Source organism: Musca autumnalis, unplaced genomic scaffold (genome assembly GCF_047663935.1).
Source record: "Musca autumnalis isolate F117 unplaced genomic scaffold, ASM4766393v1 scaffold_1, whole genome shotgun sequence".
NCBI lineage: Eukaryota > Metazoa > Arthropoda > Insecta > Diptera > Muscidae > Musca > Musca autumnalis.
In genome coordinates this window covers 329,090,725-329,112,910 of record NW_027411644.1, presented here as the reverse complement: position 1 = coordinate 329,112,910, position 22,186 = coordinate 329,090,725, and the positions used below count along the sequence as shown (strand labels likewise).

General features: G+C 37.7%; 1 protein-coding gene across 3 annotated transcripts in view; it reads right to left on the bottom strand.

Moving 5' to 3' along the window:
* The window catches only part of aus (argus), a 157,040-nt gene that overhangs the window by 98,206 nt on the left and 36,648 nt on the right, over positions 1 to 22,186 (bottom strand). For all 3 annotated transcript variants that reach the window (XM_073963369.1, XM_073963368.1, XM_073963370.1), the window contains exon 2: positions 9,521 to 11,702. In XM_073963369.1, the coding sequence (XP_073819470.1) occupies positions 9,521 to 11,702 (2,182 nt within the window). The remainder of the gene's footprint in view (positions 1 to 9,520; positions 11,703 to 22,186) is intronic.

Genomic DNA, 22,186 nt, shown 5'->3' with positions numbered 1-22,186 from the left:
CAAAATTCTTAATATTTAGTAGAGCAGATCTTTTGATTGCCACCTTGGCTCCTGTTTTCCGTTAATTGGACATATCTTCCAAATCAAAATGTGTAAAAACATTCTGCCCATCCTTGCAACCTTCTGAGATATATCGGTTCAGATTTTATATAGCCCCATATATATCTTTTCCCAATTTTGCTACAACTCAATTCAATTTTGATCGAATAGTCTTCAAATTTAGTATGTGTCGGGGAAAGATATATACGGGGGATATATCCAAATCTGAACCGATTGTGAAAATCGGTAGAGCGACTCAGGGGCCTAAGAAAATATTACATGTTAAATTTGAAGGCTATTCGGTCAAAATTGACCGAGTTATAGCAAAATCGGGGAAAGATATATATGGGGGTTATATCCAAATCTGAACCGATTTCTGTGAAAATCGGTAGAGCTACTCAGGGGCCTAAGAAAATATTACATATTACATTTGAAGGCTACTCGATCAAAATTGACCGAGTTATAGCAAAATCGGAGAAAGATATATATGGGGGCTATATCCAAATCTGAACCGATATGGACCAAAGTTAAAATTTTTCATTCCTATGCCCTTACAAGTACTTGTGCAAAAATTCATCAACCTAGGTCAACTCCTTCTATTTTTGTCCACTTTTGTATGCAAGCGGCAACACTGTGCGTCGTGGTGCTCCTTAACTCGCCTAATCGGGTGAGGAGTAATCCTCGCTCGTATCGGGGCATTTCCCAATGTTTGAAAAAATGCTGGAGAGGCGTGGCTTGGGGAATGCCGCGGCGTGATTCCTTCACCGCATCAGTTCGGCTTTATCGAGGGTATAGGTACGATGGACGCGTGGATGCATGTGCCAGAACATTCTGAGCGGGCCAAATGCCAAATTTGTCTTAGGCATATTTGTTGACTTTAAGGACGCATTTGACTTCCTTTAGTAGGATAGCGTGCTCGCTAAGCTGTCTGAGATTAGGTGTCGGGAGTTTGTACTCTGGTCCAGTTATTTCAGTGGACAAAGGGCTTGTGCCGTGGGAGCCAATGAGGCGGTGTGGACAGATGTAGAGCGAGGCTACCCTCAGGGGTCTATTTGTGGTCCATTTATTTTGAACCTCATGATGGATTCTCTGCTGCGGAAGTTAGCGACCACTTTCTAGATCTGTGCGTATGCAGATGATCTCCTAATCATGATCGAAGGTGAGACTCGTGTCGAACTGTAACGTCGTGCTGAGGAGGCCATGGGCGTCGTGGGGGTCTAGAGTGACCGAGTCGGTGTTAAGGTGTCTAGGGAGAAGACTGAGTTAATGCTGGTGAAAGGCAGATTAGCGCACAGTCTACCTCCACACGTTCGATTTGGCATACATATGTCAAGCAAGTCAAGTACCTTGGAATAACGATGGCCAAGAGAATGAACTTCCTGGCGCACTTTGATCGTTTGAAGGACAAGTTGATTGCTGTTGCTGGTATGGTCAGAAGGGTCTTGCGGACCGACTGGGGTTTGAGCAGGCGTTCCGTGCGCACCATATATGGCGGACGTTTTGTTGCTTGCACATGTATGGTGTGCCGCAGCAGAATTTGCTGTTGGGCGTAGGAAGCTCTTGTCGTGTCATGGAAGCTCACTCAATCATGTTAGCATGTCTGCCAGTGTGTCGCACTGTGTCTAAGGACGCAATGCAGGTGTTACTTGGCGCCCTGCCCTTTGACCTGGAAGCGAGATGTAGGACTGTTCTGTACAAGCTCAAGCGTGGCTTGCAACTGTCTGAGGATGATTGGCTCGGGCCTTCTGATTTCGTGGATAGGGTGTTAGGCAGTGCAATCCTTCGGGAGCGTGCTGCTGTTATGTGGCAGACTAGGTGGACGGACAGTGACAAAGGGAGGGTGACGTATGAATTTATTCGTGACGCTACTTTCGTACTGAACCGCCCAAACTTCGGCTTTATCATGAGTCTGGGATTTTTACTGAAGGGGCATGGCTCTCTAAATGCATTTGTATATGCAGGAGGCCTGTCCGGGACAGATTTATGTGGGTGTGGGATGACTGAACACTGGCGGCATATAATGACGGAATGCCGGTACTATGATGACATTAGAGATTTAGTATAACGCATGGAGGGGCGGGTAAGATTTCAGTAGGGCACTTGAAGACGGACGATCCTTTAGTTGTTTAAGCAGTTTTACACGTCAAGTGTTTGTTTGGAGAAGGACTAGACTTAGTGGGGGTGATTCCTCCACATAGTCATCTCTACAGTTGGGTGTTGTTGGAGGATGAGAGTTAGTGTCGGTGCGGCGTCGTGTTTCCCAGGTGTGGATGTTTTGCGGGTCATCCGTGAGGGTGGCTTCGTTTATTGTTAGTGTTGTGTTGTCCGTTGCCGCGGTCCCTATGGACCCTCTGTGCAGTCCGTGAGGACAGCATGTTAATTGTTTGTGGTCCTGTGTTGTATCTTTTTCCGCTGGCTATATTTGAGGAGGTCACCAGTCCGGGGCTGTTTGGAGTCCAACTGGTAGTGGTCGCATACAAAATTTAAATTTGTGTAGGACATTTCTTAATTCGAGAAACTGGAACAATTACGCATTTACATACTTGAATAGCAAGTTTTTTTTTACTTAATCAGTTTTCTTTCTATGAGTGTGGTGAATAATTAAAATAATAAATGTACACCCTTTGACAATAGTAAACACAAATTAATGGTCTTCTGGAAACACGGTGCAGTCTGCAGTTTACAAAATTCCAAGCTACATAATGAATACCAAACATAAACGGGGGTCGGGATCGCGGTCACCCTCCACCACTTTTAATTAAAGCATAAATGAATGAAAAGGCCTATTTTTTAACACAAATGTTGCAACAACAACAAAGCAACAACTGACAATAATTGCCAAACCCAACAACTGCAAAACGTAGGAAACCATAAGAAACAGAACAAAAAAAAAACAAAAAAATGAATAAAAGCAGTGATATTTAAATTCACTTTTATTGCTTTTTTCTCCAGCGTTTCCGGTCGTAATTTTTATTTTAGTGAATAACTAAAATCAACCAACCAAACCAAACTAAGCTACAACAAGCGTCTAAACAACAGCCAGCCTAGTGAAGGAAGGAATTATGTATGTTACACTTTTTCCACAATGTGACTCCCTCTTTCTTGTAAGCATAGGGAAGATGGCAGGCAACAGAGTAAAAAAAATTAGGTTTAGAAATCAAATACTTGAAGGTTAATTTGTGTTTTCTTTATTTGTTTGTTTCTCATCTAGGGGTTGGTTGCAGGAGTTGTTTGGGGGTCTTGTGTTTACAGCTTTGGTGGTCAAGTAGCATTTCGAAAGAATGGCGACAATAAATAAACAAACAAAGGAATTTAAATTAAATTAAAATGCCACAAATCTCAATAATAGCTGAATCAACAATATTCGTTTTATGTTTGTTTGTGTTGTCGTCGGTAGTCTTAAAAAAAATATGCAGGCCCCAGAGACAGCCGTTGCACAGTGGAAAAAAGTACCGATTTAGCGCGCCAAAAATAAAAATCATTATTTTATCGTATGTTTATCCATGATTTGGATAATTTTAGTTCAAACAGGATCATTTTAATTCATTTATTAATACATATGGCAATTTTTATTATATAATAGATAAAATATACGAATGTTTATCTTATTTCTGAAATTATGGTCAGTAGCAGCTAAACTATTGGGACTTCAAACAAGTAACCTTTAGCAAAAATTTTTAAAATAATGTGGTTAGTAATTCTTTAGAACATTCTGAAACTCTGAAATATTTATTTCATGTTGTTAAGGCGGTATTTCATATCATAGTTTGTCCACAGGCTGTTTATTTTCATATTTGGGATATCAATGCATTGTTGATATATTTATCAAATTGTCTTTGAAAGATGTGCCAAAAACAGCGTGATATAGGCATTTTACAAGAATGGAATGTTCTGATGAATTATGAATTACAGTAAAGCGGATATTTTTTCTGAAGGAAAGTCAACGAAAAATGTAACAGTTTTGGAGATATGGTGCGAAATATACAAAATAATGGGATAATTGACATTTTTTCTAAAAATGATTATAAAAAAAATTGTTGCAGTTTGTTGCAGCTAAACTTTTGCAAATTTGTTAAGAACTATGTGTACTAAAAATAAAATAAAAAATCTAGGCGCCATCCTGCGACACTCCCTAGTTATAGCTTTAACAAAGTACTCAAGTTAAAAAAAATCGGACGTCACATGTTTTAAGTGTAAAATCCAATTAAAAATAAATAACATCTTATATTCAATATATTTTAATTCACCTGTCTTCAAGAAATATTTAATACAATAAAGCTTTAAAATTATTTTGTAGGAAGACTGCAAGAGACGATCGCCAATTTACTACTAAAATATATTATGAAAACCAGTTCATAAATTGTCAACGAAAAATGAACCGCTATTCCGCTCTGACTGATGGAAAACAAATTATTTTAACTTCCGTTAGATTCAGTGTACACTTTAGATCAATACTGCACTAATAATTTTTAAATTGGCGTTTGTGATTCTTTTCACTTTTGGCGCGCTAGATCGGTATTTTTATCCACTGTGCGTTGTGATTTGAAGTACCATTGTCTATTAAAATAACCGTAATTCCAAAAGACGACCTTTTTTGGGTGAGATTTTTTTTCTATTTTTTTAGAATATTTGATGGCTTGTAAAATCCAATGTAAAATAAATGTCATTTGTCCCAGGCAAGACACAGAAAAATATAATTCTGATTTATAACAACGACTTTTAATAAACCAATAAATATTTAATGGTCCAAAATGCTGGACCATTGTTCCGTTTATCGTGTAAATATGTCTTTTGTAATTGTAGAAAATGAAAGAACGAAAAGAGACGTTTGATAACGGTACACCTAAATATTTGAAAGAATTCAATTTTCTTCCCATGCATTTTTTATTCAATTTGAAAGCATATTTGTTCTTGGCAATCCGTGAAATATCAAGAGCTCCTCGGCTAAGTTCATCACCAATTCCTACTAAAATTCCTATTTATTCAAACATCTATACATAATTTACAACATTAATGAAGTAATGTTATAATTCGCTCTTTGAGCTCATATAAACATACCCAAAAATACATAAATATACATACATATGTATGTATAGAAAAAATATTTTGGATAGAAAGTTCTGTTGTATTATTGTGAACAATTGAATTATTTTCAGGCATCATAAATTCAATTCCAAGTCCTTCTGAGCTCACACAGTTTTGTAGTTGAAAACCCAAAAATTTTTCATTCGAATCGGCTATAGCACACTATTTTTATACTGGAGAAAAGAGTATTATGTATTTGTGCATTTGTATGTGATATGCATAAGGAAACGAGATATACCCATACTTACTTTTAAGTATATACGTAGAATTATTTTATGGGGTCAAATTATTTATGCAAGTCCATCCGTTTGTCCATGTATTTTTGTAATCGGAATACAGGTCACATTTATTATCTTATTCGAGAAAAACATTGAGAATGGTTTGTCCAAAGGACGAAAGCTATTAGATCGGTTCAGGCAGAGATTTCGAAAATGTGACGGAATTTGGTTTAGAAATAAATTCGACTACTTCAAACTGTTCAGATGCAGATATAGTTTCCGTATATAATTATGCCCGATATCATCTATTTGTTGTCCAATTTTGACCAAGTTATTACCAAGTTATTCCATTTGTAATTCGAATTTCAAATGGAATATTACGAATTACAAATGGACAAATTCAAATTTCAAACGAAATAATTCGAATTTCAAATGAAATGTAGCGAATTACAAATTGATTCGAATTACAATTGAAATGCTTCGAACTACAAATGAAATTCTCGAATTACAATAAAAATAACTCGAATTAAATCTGAAAAAGGCGTAGACAAAATTTCGCCAAAATTATATCGAAATCCTTTCCAAACTAACTTAATTCTGAACTACATCTTTGGGATCTTTTTGATTGGTCCGGCTCGGCTGTTCATACGAAATTTATTGTGAAGTACTACTGTGATAATGACATGAATGCTAAATACTTTCCACCATACACATAGAGATGCACGAGTTCGAGCCTCTTCCTGAGTTTTTTTCAGTCATCTATGTGGGTTCGTGCGGTCAAAATAATATTAAGTCAAAAGTTGGGAGTTAAGACATGGATTTAGAAGTCTGTGGTCTGACCAGTCTTGTCATAAGGATGTATTGCATGGTGGCATGCACTCTGTACCAAGTCAAACCAGGCAAAAAAGGATAGTGTGCAATCCTCAATAATCTGTTGGTGAAGATTGCTGTCAAAGGCACTCCGCAGGATGCGCTAAATGCAGTGTTGGATATCAAACGCAGCGGGGCCTCTGGATGTCAGTGATTATTTTTCACCAATAATTCAGAACGGCTATGGTCTTGATTCCGACTAGTAATAAACATGAACCATTGAAGACTACTTCCACAAAACTTGGCCATCTTTACCGACGGTCGCTAGGGCTCAACTTTTTTGCGAGGAGCTCGATGTCAGATGATCATATAAGTTGAATTAGATCTGTACTGTCTTCCATGCAGATATACTATTTAATTAAAAGGTCCTGCAGCTAATACAAGTCAACTTAAGTGGTTCTTAGAGGCCGGTACTGGCGTAAGGCGATAGCTAGGCACTCAAATCCTGCTTTAACAAAGTTTTAAACATTTATAGAGATCTGCAAGGTAGTCTACAGAATGAAATAACCTTCTGTTGGGTACCAGGACACTGTGGCATTATCGGAAACCAGATTACCGATTAGCCAGTACGTACGAGATACCACTCACCTAATATTACAATTGAGGAATCTGTACATCCCCCAATGTGTTCGGGAATGGAAGAACGAACCCGGTTGCAGTGTCTCGACGCTTATCTACTCTACTCAAGAAGGTCGAGATGAGAATTGATGTCAACACGGGACACCGATATGTAAGATTCAAATCTTGTTGGCAAGTCGAAAACAATGTCGATTGCTGAAGGCTAGATGGAAGACTGGTTGTTGCTGCTCTGGTGTTGGCGCTGCAGGCAGTTATGAATCCCTGTGGATGTCATGTTCCTCCGGATTACTCTCCGAGAAACTTAACAGTATCATTAAACATCCGTTGAGCATAGATGCGGGTAGGAGACTGTGCTGGATGTTGTAGGTTGCATACAACAGCTCCCAATGAAATTAGGAGGCCAACCAGTCACGATGTGTGGCTAGACCTGGGCACCTCCTTTGCAAACATTACATCTTCGGTCATTCCGGAAGGTATATCCGACTGTCGATAGCGAATTTCATGAAAACCGTGCATCAATAGACGGTCTCCGAAGCCAATTTCAGGCAGTAAGCGGCAACTTCTCCTGCAAACAGGTTCCATTCCGGCCCAACTTTGGCCCGTAATAGCAATGTTCTCAATTCCTATAGAGAACTTATTTTACCTCGAACCTGCCTTTACAGCCCTCACGATGCTTCGCATCTGTTCAATTGCCCATCCAACCCAACAGATCTAAGTCCCATAGATTTGGCGCAGTTTCTCCGGGTGTCCATATCCAACCCCATGCATTATATAATTATATATATATATATATATATATATATATATATATATATATATATATATATATATATATATATATATATTTATTTATTTATTTTATTATTATTATTATTATATTTTTGTCTTCTTTTACATTTACAATTATATTCTTCAGGAAAGAACCCTCGAGTTCAGTCGAACTGTTACAACGACAACAAATTCAGGCTATGTGAGTATGAGGAGGAGGCAGAGACCACCGATCACCTACAATGCCCGTGCCGAATGTTAAACAACTCTAGACACACATCGTACCGCTATTATAAGTTATCTTCCGTCTCATACATATCATACATGCACCCAGCGGACACTGTCCTTTTCTAATGAAGACCTTCTTTCCTCGCAGGCTTACTTTACATTTTAACATCTCTTCCATTGAATTTTTTCTCTTCAACTTACAGAATGAACACAACGGATCTTTGAGATATACCACCTTTACATATGATACAGGTTTCCTCAATTATGAATTGGTAAGTATAGGATGCTTAAAGAATCATATATGGAACCAGTTGTATACAATCTAAAATATCAGATAGCCTACAAATCGTAGGTGTCATGCTTAAGCGTTCCATACGTCATTTTTGAGTTTTTGAGATACAAGTGGTTTCTAGTGTTTTCCGGTATGCTCTTTCAGAATTTTTGATCGGCTTGATACTATCTGCCCTTGTTTCCGTTTTCTTCAGGGAATTAAATTAATATTCTAATAAGTTACAATATTAAAAACACATTTCAAAAAATTAGAACTTTAATTTTCGATTGAGAAGTTTTGAACTTATTGACGCAAAATGGGATGTTTTTTTTTTTTTTTGTAATTTTGTTCCATGTGATTTACAATATTTTACATTTGTGTCATAAGTGTGGATATGGAACAAATCGACAAGAATTATTTTTCTTTAGTCAGTTCCACGCAGTTGTGTGCATGACACCGACGATATGCCTAAATAGTCAAGTAAAATACTCCATGAGTGAAAACGTCGATAAAAATTAGTGCCATTGGCATGGGTCAACCGAAATTCACTATGTAATGATTTAGGAGATATATTCCAGTTATCGAAGCTGGTGACAATATCAATGGATTTTGGACCGGATGAATACGGCCGACAGCTGAATTTGACATATCTACAATCAAGCTATACGGCTTCAAATTTCCTATTCTGTTACAATTGGTGCAATGGTATGCACGCCCGCCTTGCACGCAGAAGGTCGGGGGTTTGATTCCTCGGCCAAGCAACATCAAACATTTTTCAACGGTGGCAAAATACTCCTCAGTAATGTTGGCGACATTTCCTGAGTATTTCAGCCTTGAAAAACTTCTCCACAAGTGGTGTCTTAAGACACGCCGTTCGGACTCGGCGATAAACAGTAGGACCCATATCATTGAGCTAAATATGAATCGGGGTGCACTCATTGATATGAGAGAAGTCTCCCTTGTCCCGTATGGGATGTTGTGGAACAATGTTGTTTGTTACAATTGGGAAACACGTTGATCTTCCCAAATGGAAATTATAAGGACATAGAAATGACAAATTATAAGGACAATATAAAGTCACATCGAAACGGCATATTAAATTATCTCATATCAGTAGTAAAAAATAAACAAACACGTTGATCTTCCCAAATGGAAATTATAAGGACATAGAAATGACAAATTATAAGGACAATAGAAAGTCACATCGAAACGGCATATTAAATTATCTCATATCAGTAGTAAAAAATAGTTTCTGACAGTGTATCATTTTTATTTATTTTGTTTATAGCACTACGGGAATGTATGTTAGCTTAGCTTATGTCCTGAGAAGTTTAAATTAAAAATGATAACATCCTTCTGAAACAAGTCTTATGTTACTCATTTTCTACGACTCCACAGCTTTGGAGTAGCTCTTAATTTTTTGTATGCAAATTTTATATAAAAAAATAATATATCTACTTACCATCATTGCGACCCGCCCAACAATGTGCGGATGACGATAGAACAACAAATAACAGCCACATAAACAACCACTTTGAAACCGTAACCGTTTTGGTTAACTTGGAACAGCCAAATAATGCCACTAACCAACACCACCACCAACAAGGAACCACCGAAGACAGTGACGACGATGCAGTGGCTATGAATGATGAGGATGTCGATGATGACGAGGACGTTGCCGACGAGGACGCCGCGGATGAGTCCATAGAAGATGCCGATGATAATGTTGTAGTTGTAGACGATAAATCTAAACTATGTTGCATGGATAATGTATTGCTACTGTCGGCATTTGAGTTAATAATGCAACAACTCATAAAACCGGAGGCTGGTGGTGGCGGAGTTGTTGCTGTTGCTGTTGTTGATGCTGCATTTTTGCTTAGCTTTTCGCTGCCAATAATAATATCACGTTTATTTTTATTAAAGCACCTACATTCCTTATTTAATATCGTTGTATACGAAGTTGAAGTTGAAATTGAAGCTGATGACGATGACGATGAAGTTGATGGTTGTGGTAGTGGTGGCGACAATGATGACGATGAAGCGGATGGTGTGGGGGAAACATTGTTGTCGTTGAGGGTATAAAATATTTCATTTCCTATGGCATTGCTGCTGCTGTTGCAGGCTTCCAATGAATTTCTTAATATCAAATCATGATGACCATCTTCTTGGCCACCGTGGTGATCCCTGCTCGCTGGGGAGTGCTCTACTGAGGCATTGCTAAGCATATTATTTAAGCAATGACATCTTGACAGCAGTGACGTGTTGGTCATTTGGTTATTATTACAACATTTTGCTGTATTATGATTATCAAAGACAACAGCCGACGTTGTTGGTGTTGCTGCTGCTGTGGTGGTAGTCGTGGTGGTGGTGGCGGCGTTAGAGCAAGGATCTGAATGACTATGACGACCACACGGCGAGTTTCGTCGTTGTTGAAACTGCTGAAATTCTTCGTGTTTCTTCTTAAGTGGTTGTCCTACAGGAGCTAGACCCAATGTTGAGTCATGTCCTTGCTGCTGTTGTTGCTGATGATGGTGCCTACGACCACGTTCACGTAAATATTTTGTACTACGGCTATTCGTATAGTTTACAAATGAGGAGGTTGTTGTTTTTTTATCCTGCTGGATTTGAAGAGAGGATTTCGTAGAAGGAACCATACCAGACATGTTAGACGTGAGCGTGGTGGTGCTACTGTGGCTGCTATTTATGGAGGTTGTAGCAGATAATGATGGGTTGTCGTCGGCTGTTTTCTTAAAACATTCGTTAGGGTTTTGCATCGCATCAACCACCACCATCCTTGCAAGAAGGTGTCCTTCTTTGTTTCTCTGTTCAGTTTCTGGTTGTTGTTCTTGTAGTTGTTTTTGGTGTCTTATTTTATTATTAGCACTAGCAAACATCGTTGTTGTGGTCTCTAAGGCAGGCATTTCATAATTTTCATAACATTTTGCATTATCCTTCTTCGTCGTTTTCGGGTTCTTCGTTTGATAGTCGTTCTCCTTCGATTCTGGCCACTGCAACTTTGCCATGTCTAAATCCTGTCGTTCTGTTGCGGCATTATTATGATGACAACAGCTGCTTCTTATGGAGCTACTACCGATGTCGTAGTTGTTGTTATTGTTGTTGTTGGTGTTACTGCTGCCATGTCTGACGCCTGTACTGGCATTGATGACGGTGCTATTACAATTTATGGCATTATTATAATGATTATTATGGCCGCCTGGATGTAGCAGCATGTTTGTACTCATGGTCGTAACATTCCGGTTGCTATTACAAGTACTAGTGCTACAGCTATTACTGGCAACACCGCCACCACGTCTTGCAATGCTAGAGCGGCTGGCGGTTGAGGACAACACCGTCGACGACGTTGTGGCACTAACACGGGCCACATGTGTCTTTTGTAGAATTTCCACATCTTTTTCCCCATCCCATTCGGCGGGCAAGTTGTGCTGGTGCTGCTGTGTAGAAGACAACATGCCTGACGATGTTGTTGTAGTTGTTCCAGGAACAACATTCTTGCACGGATGCAAAAAAGGCGCTAAATATATTAACGTCGCCCTCATTTGTGTTGCTGTCGCCATCATTGCCGCTGATGTTGCTGCCGTTGCCACTTGGACGACTGATGAAGATGTGTTGGCGTGCTTTGAATTCTAAAATGAAAAAAGAGCAACAAAGAAAAACGCATTAAATATAAATGAGTTGAAATTTTTCACAAAAACAACAATAACAAAAAAATTGGGAAACAAGTTGAAGACAACTTTGAAAAAAGTATGAAATTAAAGGGAGCATCAAAAAATTAAAAGCAACGATGTCTTGTTTTTTTCAGAGGAGCAAAAAAGATTTTGGTTGTTCTTAAGGGGGTATACTATGGCGAAAACATTTGTTGGTAATGTTTGTTTTAGATGTGTTTTATTTGCTGTCTTTTGCTTACTGTTCGTTTTTATTTGCCAATTATAGGACAACACGACAGTGGGTTTGAGATTATCAGACTCGTGCAGACTGCCTTTTTGAATAATTCAAACAAAGAGGGGAAAGTAGTTCTAGAAGCTTTTTTAAAAATTAAAATTTTCCATTTCAATTTATTGAAATATATGTAGAGAAAAGTCTGTATACATGTCTCTATTGGGGGTAAAGTTGATCAAATGAAGCTTATAGTCAGTAATGTAATACAAGTTCTTCTACCTATCCCTAATCCTGGAGAAGATTCAAGAGATGCAAATCGCAAATCAATCACAATTTTGACGACTTTGTCGATTTTTGCTATCCCAACAACATCATATCAACTCATGCACCATCTGAAGATGTTGAGAGTGAAACTGACTCGAATTCAAGCGGGAGTACTCCCATTGTGAGTAGAAAAAATATAATTGAGTATACTTTACTTTTCTATGACACTCGAATAAGAGCTCGTTTTCGAGTGGGAATAAAATACTCTTGCCGGCTACTTTTTATAGTTTTTGTCATACCGTTGTTTTATTTGTAAGTTGTTATTTCCTCACTTGCTCAAATTTCTCACACACACAAATCGACAAAAAATACATTTATTGTTTAAATTTATTTTTCCGCTCGATTTCACTAATAAAGCAAACTCTTACTTGATTTCGAAAATTTTGATTCCCACTCTTATGGGGTCTCCGACGAATATTTTGATGTGTTACAAACGGAATGACAAATTTAATTATACCCTCCATATGGTTGAGGGTATAAAAACGATGTACAACGTTTGGACCAAATCGGTTCCTCCCTTTGACGGTTGTCTTACGTACTATCCAGTTTAGTTGGAGCCTGCAGGTTTTTTTATCTCAGGATGTATGGACTTGCCCCGGACAAAATGCGCCGTCGTAAAGGGGCACACAAGAAAAACTTTTTGGAACAAATTTCAAAACGATCCGAGATGAACTGTGAAACTGCATTTTTCCCACATTTTGTGAGGTAACTACCCGAAGTGCCGGACCGATATAGTCCATATTCCAACCTAATACACGACTAGATGAAATAATATGATGTGTAAAGTGTAGACCAATCAGAAACTCCCTGCGAGAATTGTCTTACGGATTTGCATTTTAGTTGGTGGGGTCAAGGTTTCATGGAGTTTTTAGGCCATTATCACAGGAAGTATGGACTTGCCGCCGGAAAAAAGTAAATGCATGCGTCCCCCGCAAGGACAATATGCTGAAAAAATGCAAAACAATCCGAGAGGACATCTAAAACTTCACGTTTTCCGAATTTTGTGTGGGAGGTACCGATATAGTCCATATTCGAACCTCATCTATGCCTAAAGTAATATTATCATATGCAAAGTTATGACCAATTCGTTTACTCCCTTCGAGAGTGTAGACCATTTAAGCGAAAAATTTTAAACTTTTTGGGTTAGGTACCTGAAAGAGTGGACCGATATGGCCTATCTTCGATTTTAAACTATGTTTGGACAAAATATTACGAATTTTGAAGCCGATCGGTTACTTCGTTAAAGAGATATCGTGCGCTCCAGCCAGCCAGACACACAGACGGGCGGGCAGACTCTGCTAAATCGACTCCAAATTGTCTGAAACGGATTTCGCCCAAGCATACTTAGGCCCAAAAACCTTTATTTCGATGCGACACAATTTTGGTCGTATGAAACTGTACATTAGGGTTATGACCTTTTTACAACCTCATATCCCTGTATGATATTTTGAAGAGTTTTACTTAAGATTAGATAAAATCTTAATTATGAGGTGATTCGATAGAAAACTTATGCACAAAGCCATTTGAAAATTGTTCTATATGAGCTTTTTTTGACAAACTTTTAAAGTCTCTATAAGTAGATATATACATGAAAATAAGCTTTGGAGCCATACGACATAACCAAAGTGGTATAACCTAAATTTAGCATCATATCATTACATATATATATCATATATAATTTTATTTCATATATCATTTGAAATAAAGGTGGCTGTTTTTAAATATTTAATTTGAATGAAAAATAATTATAGGCAATAATAGGCAAAAGGTCATTCATTCGTGAAACAGGAAATATCAAAAAATCATTTTATAGTATTTTTTTAATTTTTTTTAAAGTAGGTCCTTGACTTTTTAATGCTTAAATAGAATAAACGCCATATTAGTCATTTATAGGAAAAAGTTCATACATTCCCGCTTAAAGGCCGAAAATTCGGTATATAAATACACAACGTAAATTGTATCCTCCACAAACTTTACCCACTCAATCAAGACCCTCCTCATGAAAATAAGAACACAAAACGATTTATTACCTTACAATTCTAAATTGCCTCACGAATTTGTCAGCGCATGTCTTTGTTATAAATTCTCTTACATTACTTTATTAAAGCCATTCAGGCATAGCTGGCACCCTGACAGACAGGACATTTTTTTTGTACAAGACAGTTAAAAATACCCAAACAATTTTGTTTAATTTTTCTCCCATGATTCGTTACAAAGGTAACCACTCATTTTAAAGATTTCCATATAATAGATAACAAATGCATCATGTGAAACGTTAGAAACAAACATACAAACATCAAGAACAAACAAATGTCAATGAAATTACCGTATCCAAAACAAGAAAATGTGTGTGTGTAAAAAGGGCCAACCTAATGCAGAAAAAGGGAGTAAATAATGTCACACCAAATGATGGCTATTAATATTCTAAACTTAAGTGTTCCACTGGGACATTTGGTGTGTGTGGCGCCGTAGCCATGGCATACTAATAAATCGCTGACATAAAAAAGATATCCGGTTATTCACATTTTCCCACTTAATCCCACCCTTATAAAACAAAACCAACCAAAAAACTCGCTTCGTTTGTAATCTTACACCTTTTCAAAAACTTCCATTTAATTTTCAAATAAATAACTGGAGATTTAGATGCTGCTATAATAAAACCCGTGCCATTGATATGGAAAACAGATATTGAAAATTTGAATAATCGTCTTAAGTGTGATACTTGAATATTTTGTTTAAAACAAAATATTTAAATTTAATTTTAGTAACCATAAAAATTTCTTGGAACATTAAAATTTGTTGACAATAAAACGTTTAAAATGCTTTAAAATACACTCACTGTGCCCGTTCGGTCTGTTCCAATGAAATGCACTGGCAAGTCCCCACATTTAAACAAATTTCGGTGAAAAAAAAAAACAAGCTGATGATGTGTGACAATTTCACGCCTTTCAATTGAAATTTTCCGTAACCGAATACGAATTGTTGTCTCCCCTCTTTTTTCCTTTGATAGTGGGGTTCACATAGTGTGGAAAGAAAAAAGCAACTTGAAAGGCAAAATTTCAACTGCCAGACAAAAAATTAAAAAATGCAACACCAAAGCGTCAGTCACACATGTCGTTGCCGTTTTGGTAAAAGCGAGCAATATAAATGTCCATAGATTTCAGCGCATTAAAATCCAGTAAAAAATAAATTTTGTCTTTCTTAAACATTTAAGACAGGCATAAATCAAAATCTCGACAAACAGCCAGCCATTCAGTCAGCGAGGCATCACCGACAGCCAGCCGTGGCCCCTCAAACAAACGACAAACGACACTACAAGAAAACTAATAAAACAAGGCGGCAAAAGTAACACAACCAACAACTATAAGAGTGTCCAATAAAATTTATTAACATTTCAAATTCCAAAAGGCGCAGTCAGTCCGTCCCCATATTCCTTGCCTCTTCTGGCTGCATATCGATGGGGCCACATTATGTGATGCAACTTGAAAGACAAAACTATTGCAATGAAAAATAGACACTTTGTCTATTAAAAACAAAAAAAAAAAAGAAACTGTTCCCGTTTAGAAGTAAAATAAAATTTATTAATTGGATTTTAATTTTTCCAGTTTAAATTTATGACAACCGGTCGCTCATTCGTCCCGTCTGTATATATTTCTTTCTCTCCCAATTTTGGGTCATTTTCACACTTTATATTTCTTTGTTCAGTTCATTTTTTTTCTTCCATGGAAAAGGAAACGAGTTGTGTTGCTTATGAGTATTTATGTGTGAATGTAGATAATGTACATACATATGTATGAGTGTTTGAATTTACCTGTAATTTTCCATTTACGAGGCTGGTGTAATAATTTCAAGTTTCTTCTTAAATCATATGCCAATGATGATGATTTGAAAACTAGAAAACCTATTTCCCCAAAAATATTTCCGAAGAGGTGAGGGGATATTTCACTCTTATCAATTAATGAATCCCGAATCTATTTTTACCTTTTTATCACCGTGTCCATATGGCGTGCCACACAGACTACAACACCACTTAGAGAGAAGGGAGAAATACTCAGAAAATTTGACTGAGCAGTTCCTACCCATCACAGATACGATGATATTGGGCAAATAGGGACTTAGGTGGGTTCCACAATCGGAATAGAAAGGACATCTATCAAAAGGAATCCAAATCTTGTGATGGTGAGAAGAAATTAAATGAAACATTTAAAAAAGTATCAGTCGGCCTTGTGGCCTTCTATAAGAAGACCTTGTGGTCTTCTATAAGAAGACCTTGTGGCCTTCTATAAGAAGACCTTGTGGTCTTCTATAAGAAGACCTTGTGGCCTTCTATAAAAAGACCTTGTGGCATTCTATAAGAAGACCTTGTGTGTTTCTATAAGAAGACTTTATTGTCTTCTATAAGAAGACCTTTTGGTCTACTATAAGAAGACCTTGTGGTCTTTTTAAGAAGACCTTGTGGTGTTCTATAAGACGACCTTGTGATCTTCTATAAGAAGACCTTGTGGTCTACTATACGACGACTTTGTGGTCTTCTATAAGAATACCTTGTGGTCTTCTATAAGAAGACCTTGTGGTCTTGTGGTCTTCTATAAGAAGACCTTGTGGTCTTCTATAAGAAGAAGTTGTGGTCTTCTATAAGAAGACCTTCTGGTCTTCTATAAGAAAACCTTGTGGTCTTCTATACGACGACTTTGTGGTCTTCTTTAAGAAGACCTTGTGGTCTTCTGTAAAAAGACCTTTTGGTCTTCTATAAGAAGACATTGTGGTCCCCCATAGGCAGACCTTGTGGTCCCCCATAGGCAGACCTTGTGGTCTTCTATAAGAAGACCTTTTGGTCTTCTATAAGAAGACCTTGTGGCCTTCTATAAGAAGACCTTGTGGCCTTCTATAAGAAGAACTTGTGACCTTCGATAAGAAGACCTTGTGGCCTTCTATAAGAAGACCTTGTGGTCTTCTATAAGAAGACCTTGTGGTCTTCTATAAGAAGACCTTGTGGTCTTCTATAAGAAGACCTTATGGTCTTCTATATGAAGACCTTGTGGTCTTCTATATGAAGACCTTGTGGTCTTCTATAAGAAGACCTTGTGGTCTTCTATAAGAAGACCTTGTGGCCTTCTATAAGAAGACCTTGTGGCCTTCTATAAGAAGACCTTGTGGCCTTCTACAGGAAGACATTGTGGTCTTCTATAAGAAGGGCTTTGTGGCCTTCTATAAGAAGACCTTGTGGCCTTCGATAAGAAGATCTTGTGGCCTTCTATAAGAAGACCTTGAGGTCTTCTACAAGCAGACCTTGTGGCCTTCTATAAAAAGACCTTGTGGTCTCCTATAAGAAGACCTTGTGGCCTTCTATAAGAAGACCTTGTGGCCTTCGATAAGAAGATCTTGTGGCCTTCTATAAGAAGACCTTGAGGTCTTCTACAAGCAGACCTTGTGGCCTTCTATAAAAAGACCTTGTGGCCTTCTATAAAAAGACCTTATAAGAAGACCTTGTGGCCTTCTATAAGAAGACCTTGTGGTCTTCTATAAGAAGACATTGTGGCCTTCTATAAGAAGACCTTGTGGCCTTCTATAAGAAGACCTTGTGGCCTTCTATAAGAAGACCTTGTGGTCTTCTATAAGAAGACCTTGTGGTCTTCTATAAGAAGACCTTGAGGACTTCCATAAGAAGACCTTGAGGACTTCCATAAGAAGACCTTGAGGTCTTCCATAAGAAGACCTTGTGGTCTTCTACAAGCAGACCTTGTGGCCTTCTATAAAAAGACCTTGTGGTCTCCTATAAGAAGACCTTGTGGCCTTCTATAAGAAGACCTTGTGCCCTTCTATAAGAAGACCTTGTTGTCTTCTATAAGAAGACCTTGTTGTCTTCTATAAGAAGACCTTGTGGTCTTCTATAAAAAGACCTTGTGGTCTTCTATAAGAAGACCTTGTCGTCTTCTATAAAAAGACCTTGTTGTCTTCTATAAGAAGACCTTGTGGGCTTCTATAAGAAGACCTTGTGGGCTTCTATAAGAAGACCTTGTGGTCTTCTATAGGAAGACCTTGTGGTCTTCTATAAGAAGACCTTGTTGTCTTCTATAAGAAGACCTTGTTGTCTTCTATAAGAAGACCTTGTTGTCTTCTATAAGAAGACCTTGTGGTCTTCTATAAAAAGATCTTGTGGTCTTCTATAAAAAGACCTTGTGGTCTTCTATAAGAAGACCTTGTCGTCTTCTATAAGAAGACCTTGTGGTCTTCTATAAGAAGACCTTGTGGGCTTCTATAAGAAGACCTTGTGGTCTTCTATAGGAAGACCTTGTGGGCTTCTATAAGAAGACCTTGTGGTCTTCTATAAGAAGACCTTGTGGTCTTCTATAGGAAGACCTTGTGGTCTTCTATAAGAAGACCTTGTTGTCTTCTATAAGAAGATCTTGTGGTCTTCTATAAAAAGATCTTGTGGTCTTCTATAAAAAGACCTTGTGGTCTTCTATAAAAAGACCTTGTGGTCTTCTATAAAAAGACCTTGTGGGCTTCTATAAGAAGACCTTGTGGTCTTCTATAGGAAGACCTTGTTGTCTTCTATAAGAAGACCTTGTGGTCTTCTATAAAAAAAGACCTTGTGGTCTTCTATAAGAAGGCCTTGTGGTCTTTTATAAGAAGACCTTGAGGTCTTCCATAAGAAGACCTTGAGGTCTTCCATAAGAACTTATGGTCTTCTATAAGTCATAAGGTCTTCTATAAGAGGGCCATCTGGTCTTCTATAATAAGACCTTGTGGTCTTCTATAAGAAGAACTTGTGGTCTTCTATGGCCCTATATAAGATTATGGGGCCTTCTACAAGTAGGCCTTTTAGGCATCTACAAAAAAGTATTTATTGTTCTTTTACAAGAAGATCAGATGGTCTTCCAAAAGAAGACCTCACGGTCTTATGTAATGGTGTTCTATAATAAGACCTGGTGGTTTTCTAAAAGAAGACCTTGGAGTCTTCTGTAAGAAGACTTTGGGATCTTCTTTAGGAATACCATGGGGTGGTCTATAATACGACCTTGGGACCATCTATAAGAAGACCTTAGAGTCTTCTATAAGAAGACATATTATGCCGATGGTTTAAGAGACATCAACATCAGGGGTGCGGCTTTTCTTACCTTCGAGATAAATTCAGACATTCGGATTGAGAGGTAAGTTTGCTAACCACGGTGGCACCCACGATATTTCTTCAATATATTTTTAAAACCAGAGGTTCTACCGTGGTACTATGGTGTGCACACCCGCCATGCACGCTGAGTACCCGGGTTGGATTTCCAGGCCATCCAACATCAAATTTTTAAAGGTGAGAAAATACTTCTCAGTGTTATGTAGGCGACATTTCCTGAGTACTTCAGCTATGTAAAACTTCTCTACAAGTGGTGTCTTAAGACACGCCGTACGGACTTGGCTATAAACATTAGCTAATATGAATCGGGTTGCACTCATTGATATGAGAAACGTCTCCTTTGTCCCTTCTGGGATGTTTGTGGAACAATTACTATATTATTATTTACAAAATTTGAATTGCAATTTCACTCCGCTGTACTTGCCCAGAATCTCTATTCCGTAATTCTAACATTCACCAAAGAACTCTATTCTTGAAAAAACAAAACATAATCCACAATAAATAGTCAAAGTGATTTCAAAATTCTAAACAAATCAACTGATAATTAATTGACTCTAGGTGTTGAATAGCTATTTTATTATGATGATCTCTAAATGATTTACCAAAAAAATTTCACCCTTCTTTTGTAATCTCCATCGATCAGAAAATAAAATGTGGAACTTGTGAAAACTTATAAATTACGAAAAAAAATACTTCATCATAAAATAAAGACAGCAACAACAAAAGAAAAAAACGAATTAAATAGAAAACAGCAGCAGAAATAGGCAAATGTTGTAAGAGGACGGATGGATGGTCTAGTGCTCGTGCTCATTTTTGTATGTAGCCCTGTAATATAATCAAACATACAAACTACTGGCAAATGTACAACTCAACGTGTGTCCAACGAAATGAACACATGGAACAGATATCTGTTGTAGGAAACTCTGTTAAGTAATATTTACGAAAAATGGGATCACATTTTCTTTAGGTTTTTCTTGTCGTCGTCATTGTTGTTGTTGGCACTGATGTTTTGTTTTGCTTTTGGGCCTATGTTGTCGATGGTGTCTGTTGTGCTGCTGCTGCCTGCTTCTGCTGGTGGTGTTCTGAAATATGGCCGGCCATCGTCATAAGACAAGAAAACAGAAAACATAAACGACCACCTGACAGGGTGAAAATATATGTTTGCATGTTTATCTATAATTTATATTTACAATATGAAGTGAACCGGACTGGATGGACTGAAGAGAATTCAGGAAAAAGGAGAGTCACAGAAGGAAGAAACTATAACCGAGTAACTAAAACTGTATACCACAAAAAGTAGCCAATGGCACAATAGGAAGAAGAAGAAGATGATGATGACGACGTAGAAAGAAGATAAACATTTCTTTTTTTTTTTGGATCCATAACTTAACCCAAAAGGTATGACAATGTTTGACGTTGAAGTGGTGCTGCTGTTGGGTGGAAATAGTTTCAAGAGTTTTTATGGATCTATCTATGGGCTGTTTTGTTTTTTTTTCTTTTTTGGTGTAAAACGCCACTTAAACTTTCTTTATCTCCGCCTCCCAAAAATATCCATACCACTGCCACTTACCCCCTTTCACCAATGTAAACAAGTACTCTCATGTGTAAATTGTTGATGATAAAACCAGGAGTCAATATAAATAAACTATAAACTACCGCACACACACACATCCAGACACATACTACCGTGCAGGATATCCACAAATAAATAAACACACACACAGATGTTCACATACAGCGGCAGTTTTATTTCATAGGTTGTTGATGGACAGGACAGGACATGAAGTAGAATATTATATAGGATATTCCACATTGTTGTGGTGGGGTAAAAAATGGTAACTATAAATGTTTATCATGGAGTGTAAAAGGTGTACCATGAGCGAGACATTAAAATTGTCCCATAGGCCCTGGCAATTTTGCACCAGATGTCGGAAAGTAAGGATCGCAGCATAGTGGGTGCATTTGAATGAGTAGGGACGAACAAAATATTTCTAGTAAAACAAAAACCTGTAATTTTCGGTATTGGTTCCGGGTGCACAAAAATGATTTAAACCACAAAACGAGGACTTTCCGGGGGAAAGTTTTTTTATATCCCAAGGTACACAAAGTACCAAATTTCAGCCATTTCGGTCAGATGATGTCCCTAAAACCTTCAAAATACCGAAATCGGGAGGTACCGTTTTATGGGGGCTCTAACAAAACATGGACTTATACTGATAACTTGCTGAGGGAAAGTTTTTTAGACCCAAAGAAGCCAAATTTCAGCCATTTATGTCAGATAATATCATTCAAAATACCAAAAATTCGGAGGTACTGTTCTATGGGGGCTATATCAAAACATGAGTCTATACTGACAAATTTCTAGGGGAACGGTTTCTAGCCTCAAAGAAGACTAAAAGCCAATGTCCCTAAAACCTTCAAAACTATTTCTTTGGTGAAAATTGTTGGTCCCTTAGTACAAAGTTTCAGCCATTTCGGTAAGATAATGTCGCTAAAATGTTCAAAATATCAAAAATCGGGAAGGTACCGTTCTTTGGGGCTATATCAAAACATGGACCTATACTGAAAAATACGGGGGAAAGTTTGTTGGTTCCAAAGGGAAATAAGTACTAAATTTCAGCCATTTCGTTAAGGTAGTATCGCTAAAACCTACAAAATACCGAAAATCGGGAGGTACCGTTCTAGGGGTTTTATATCAACACGTGGACCAATACTAATAATTTTCTGGGGAAAAGTTTGTTATCCCTAAAGAAGACTAAATTCCAAATTTCAACCATT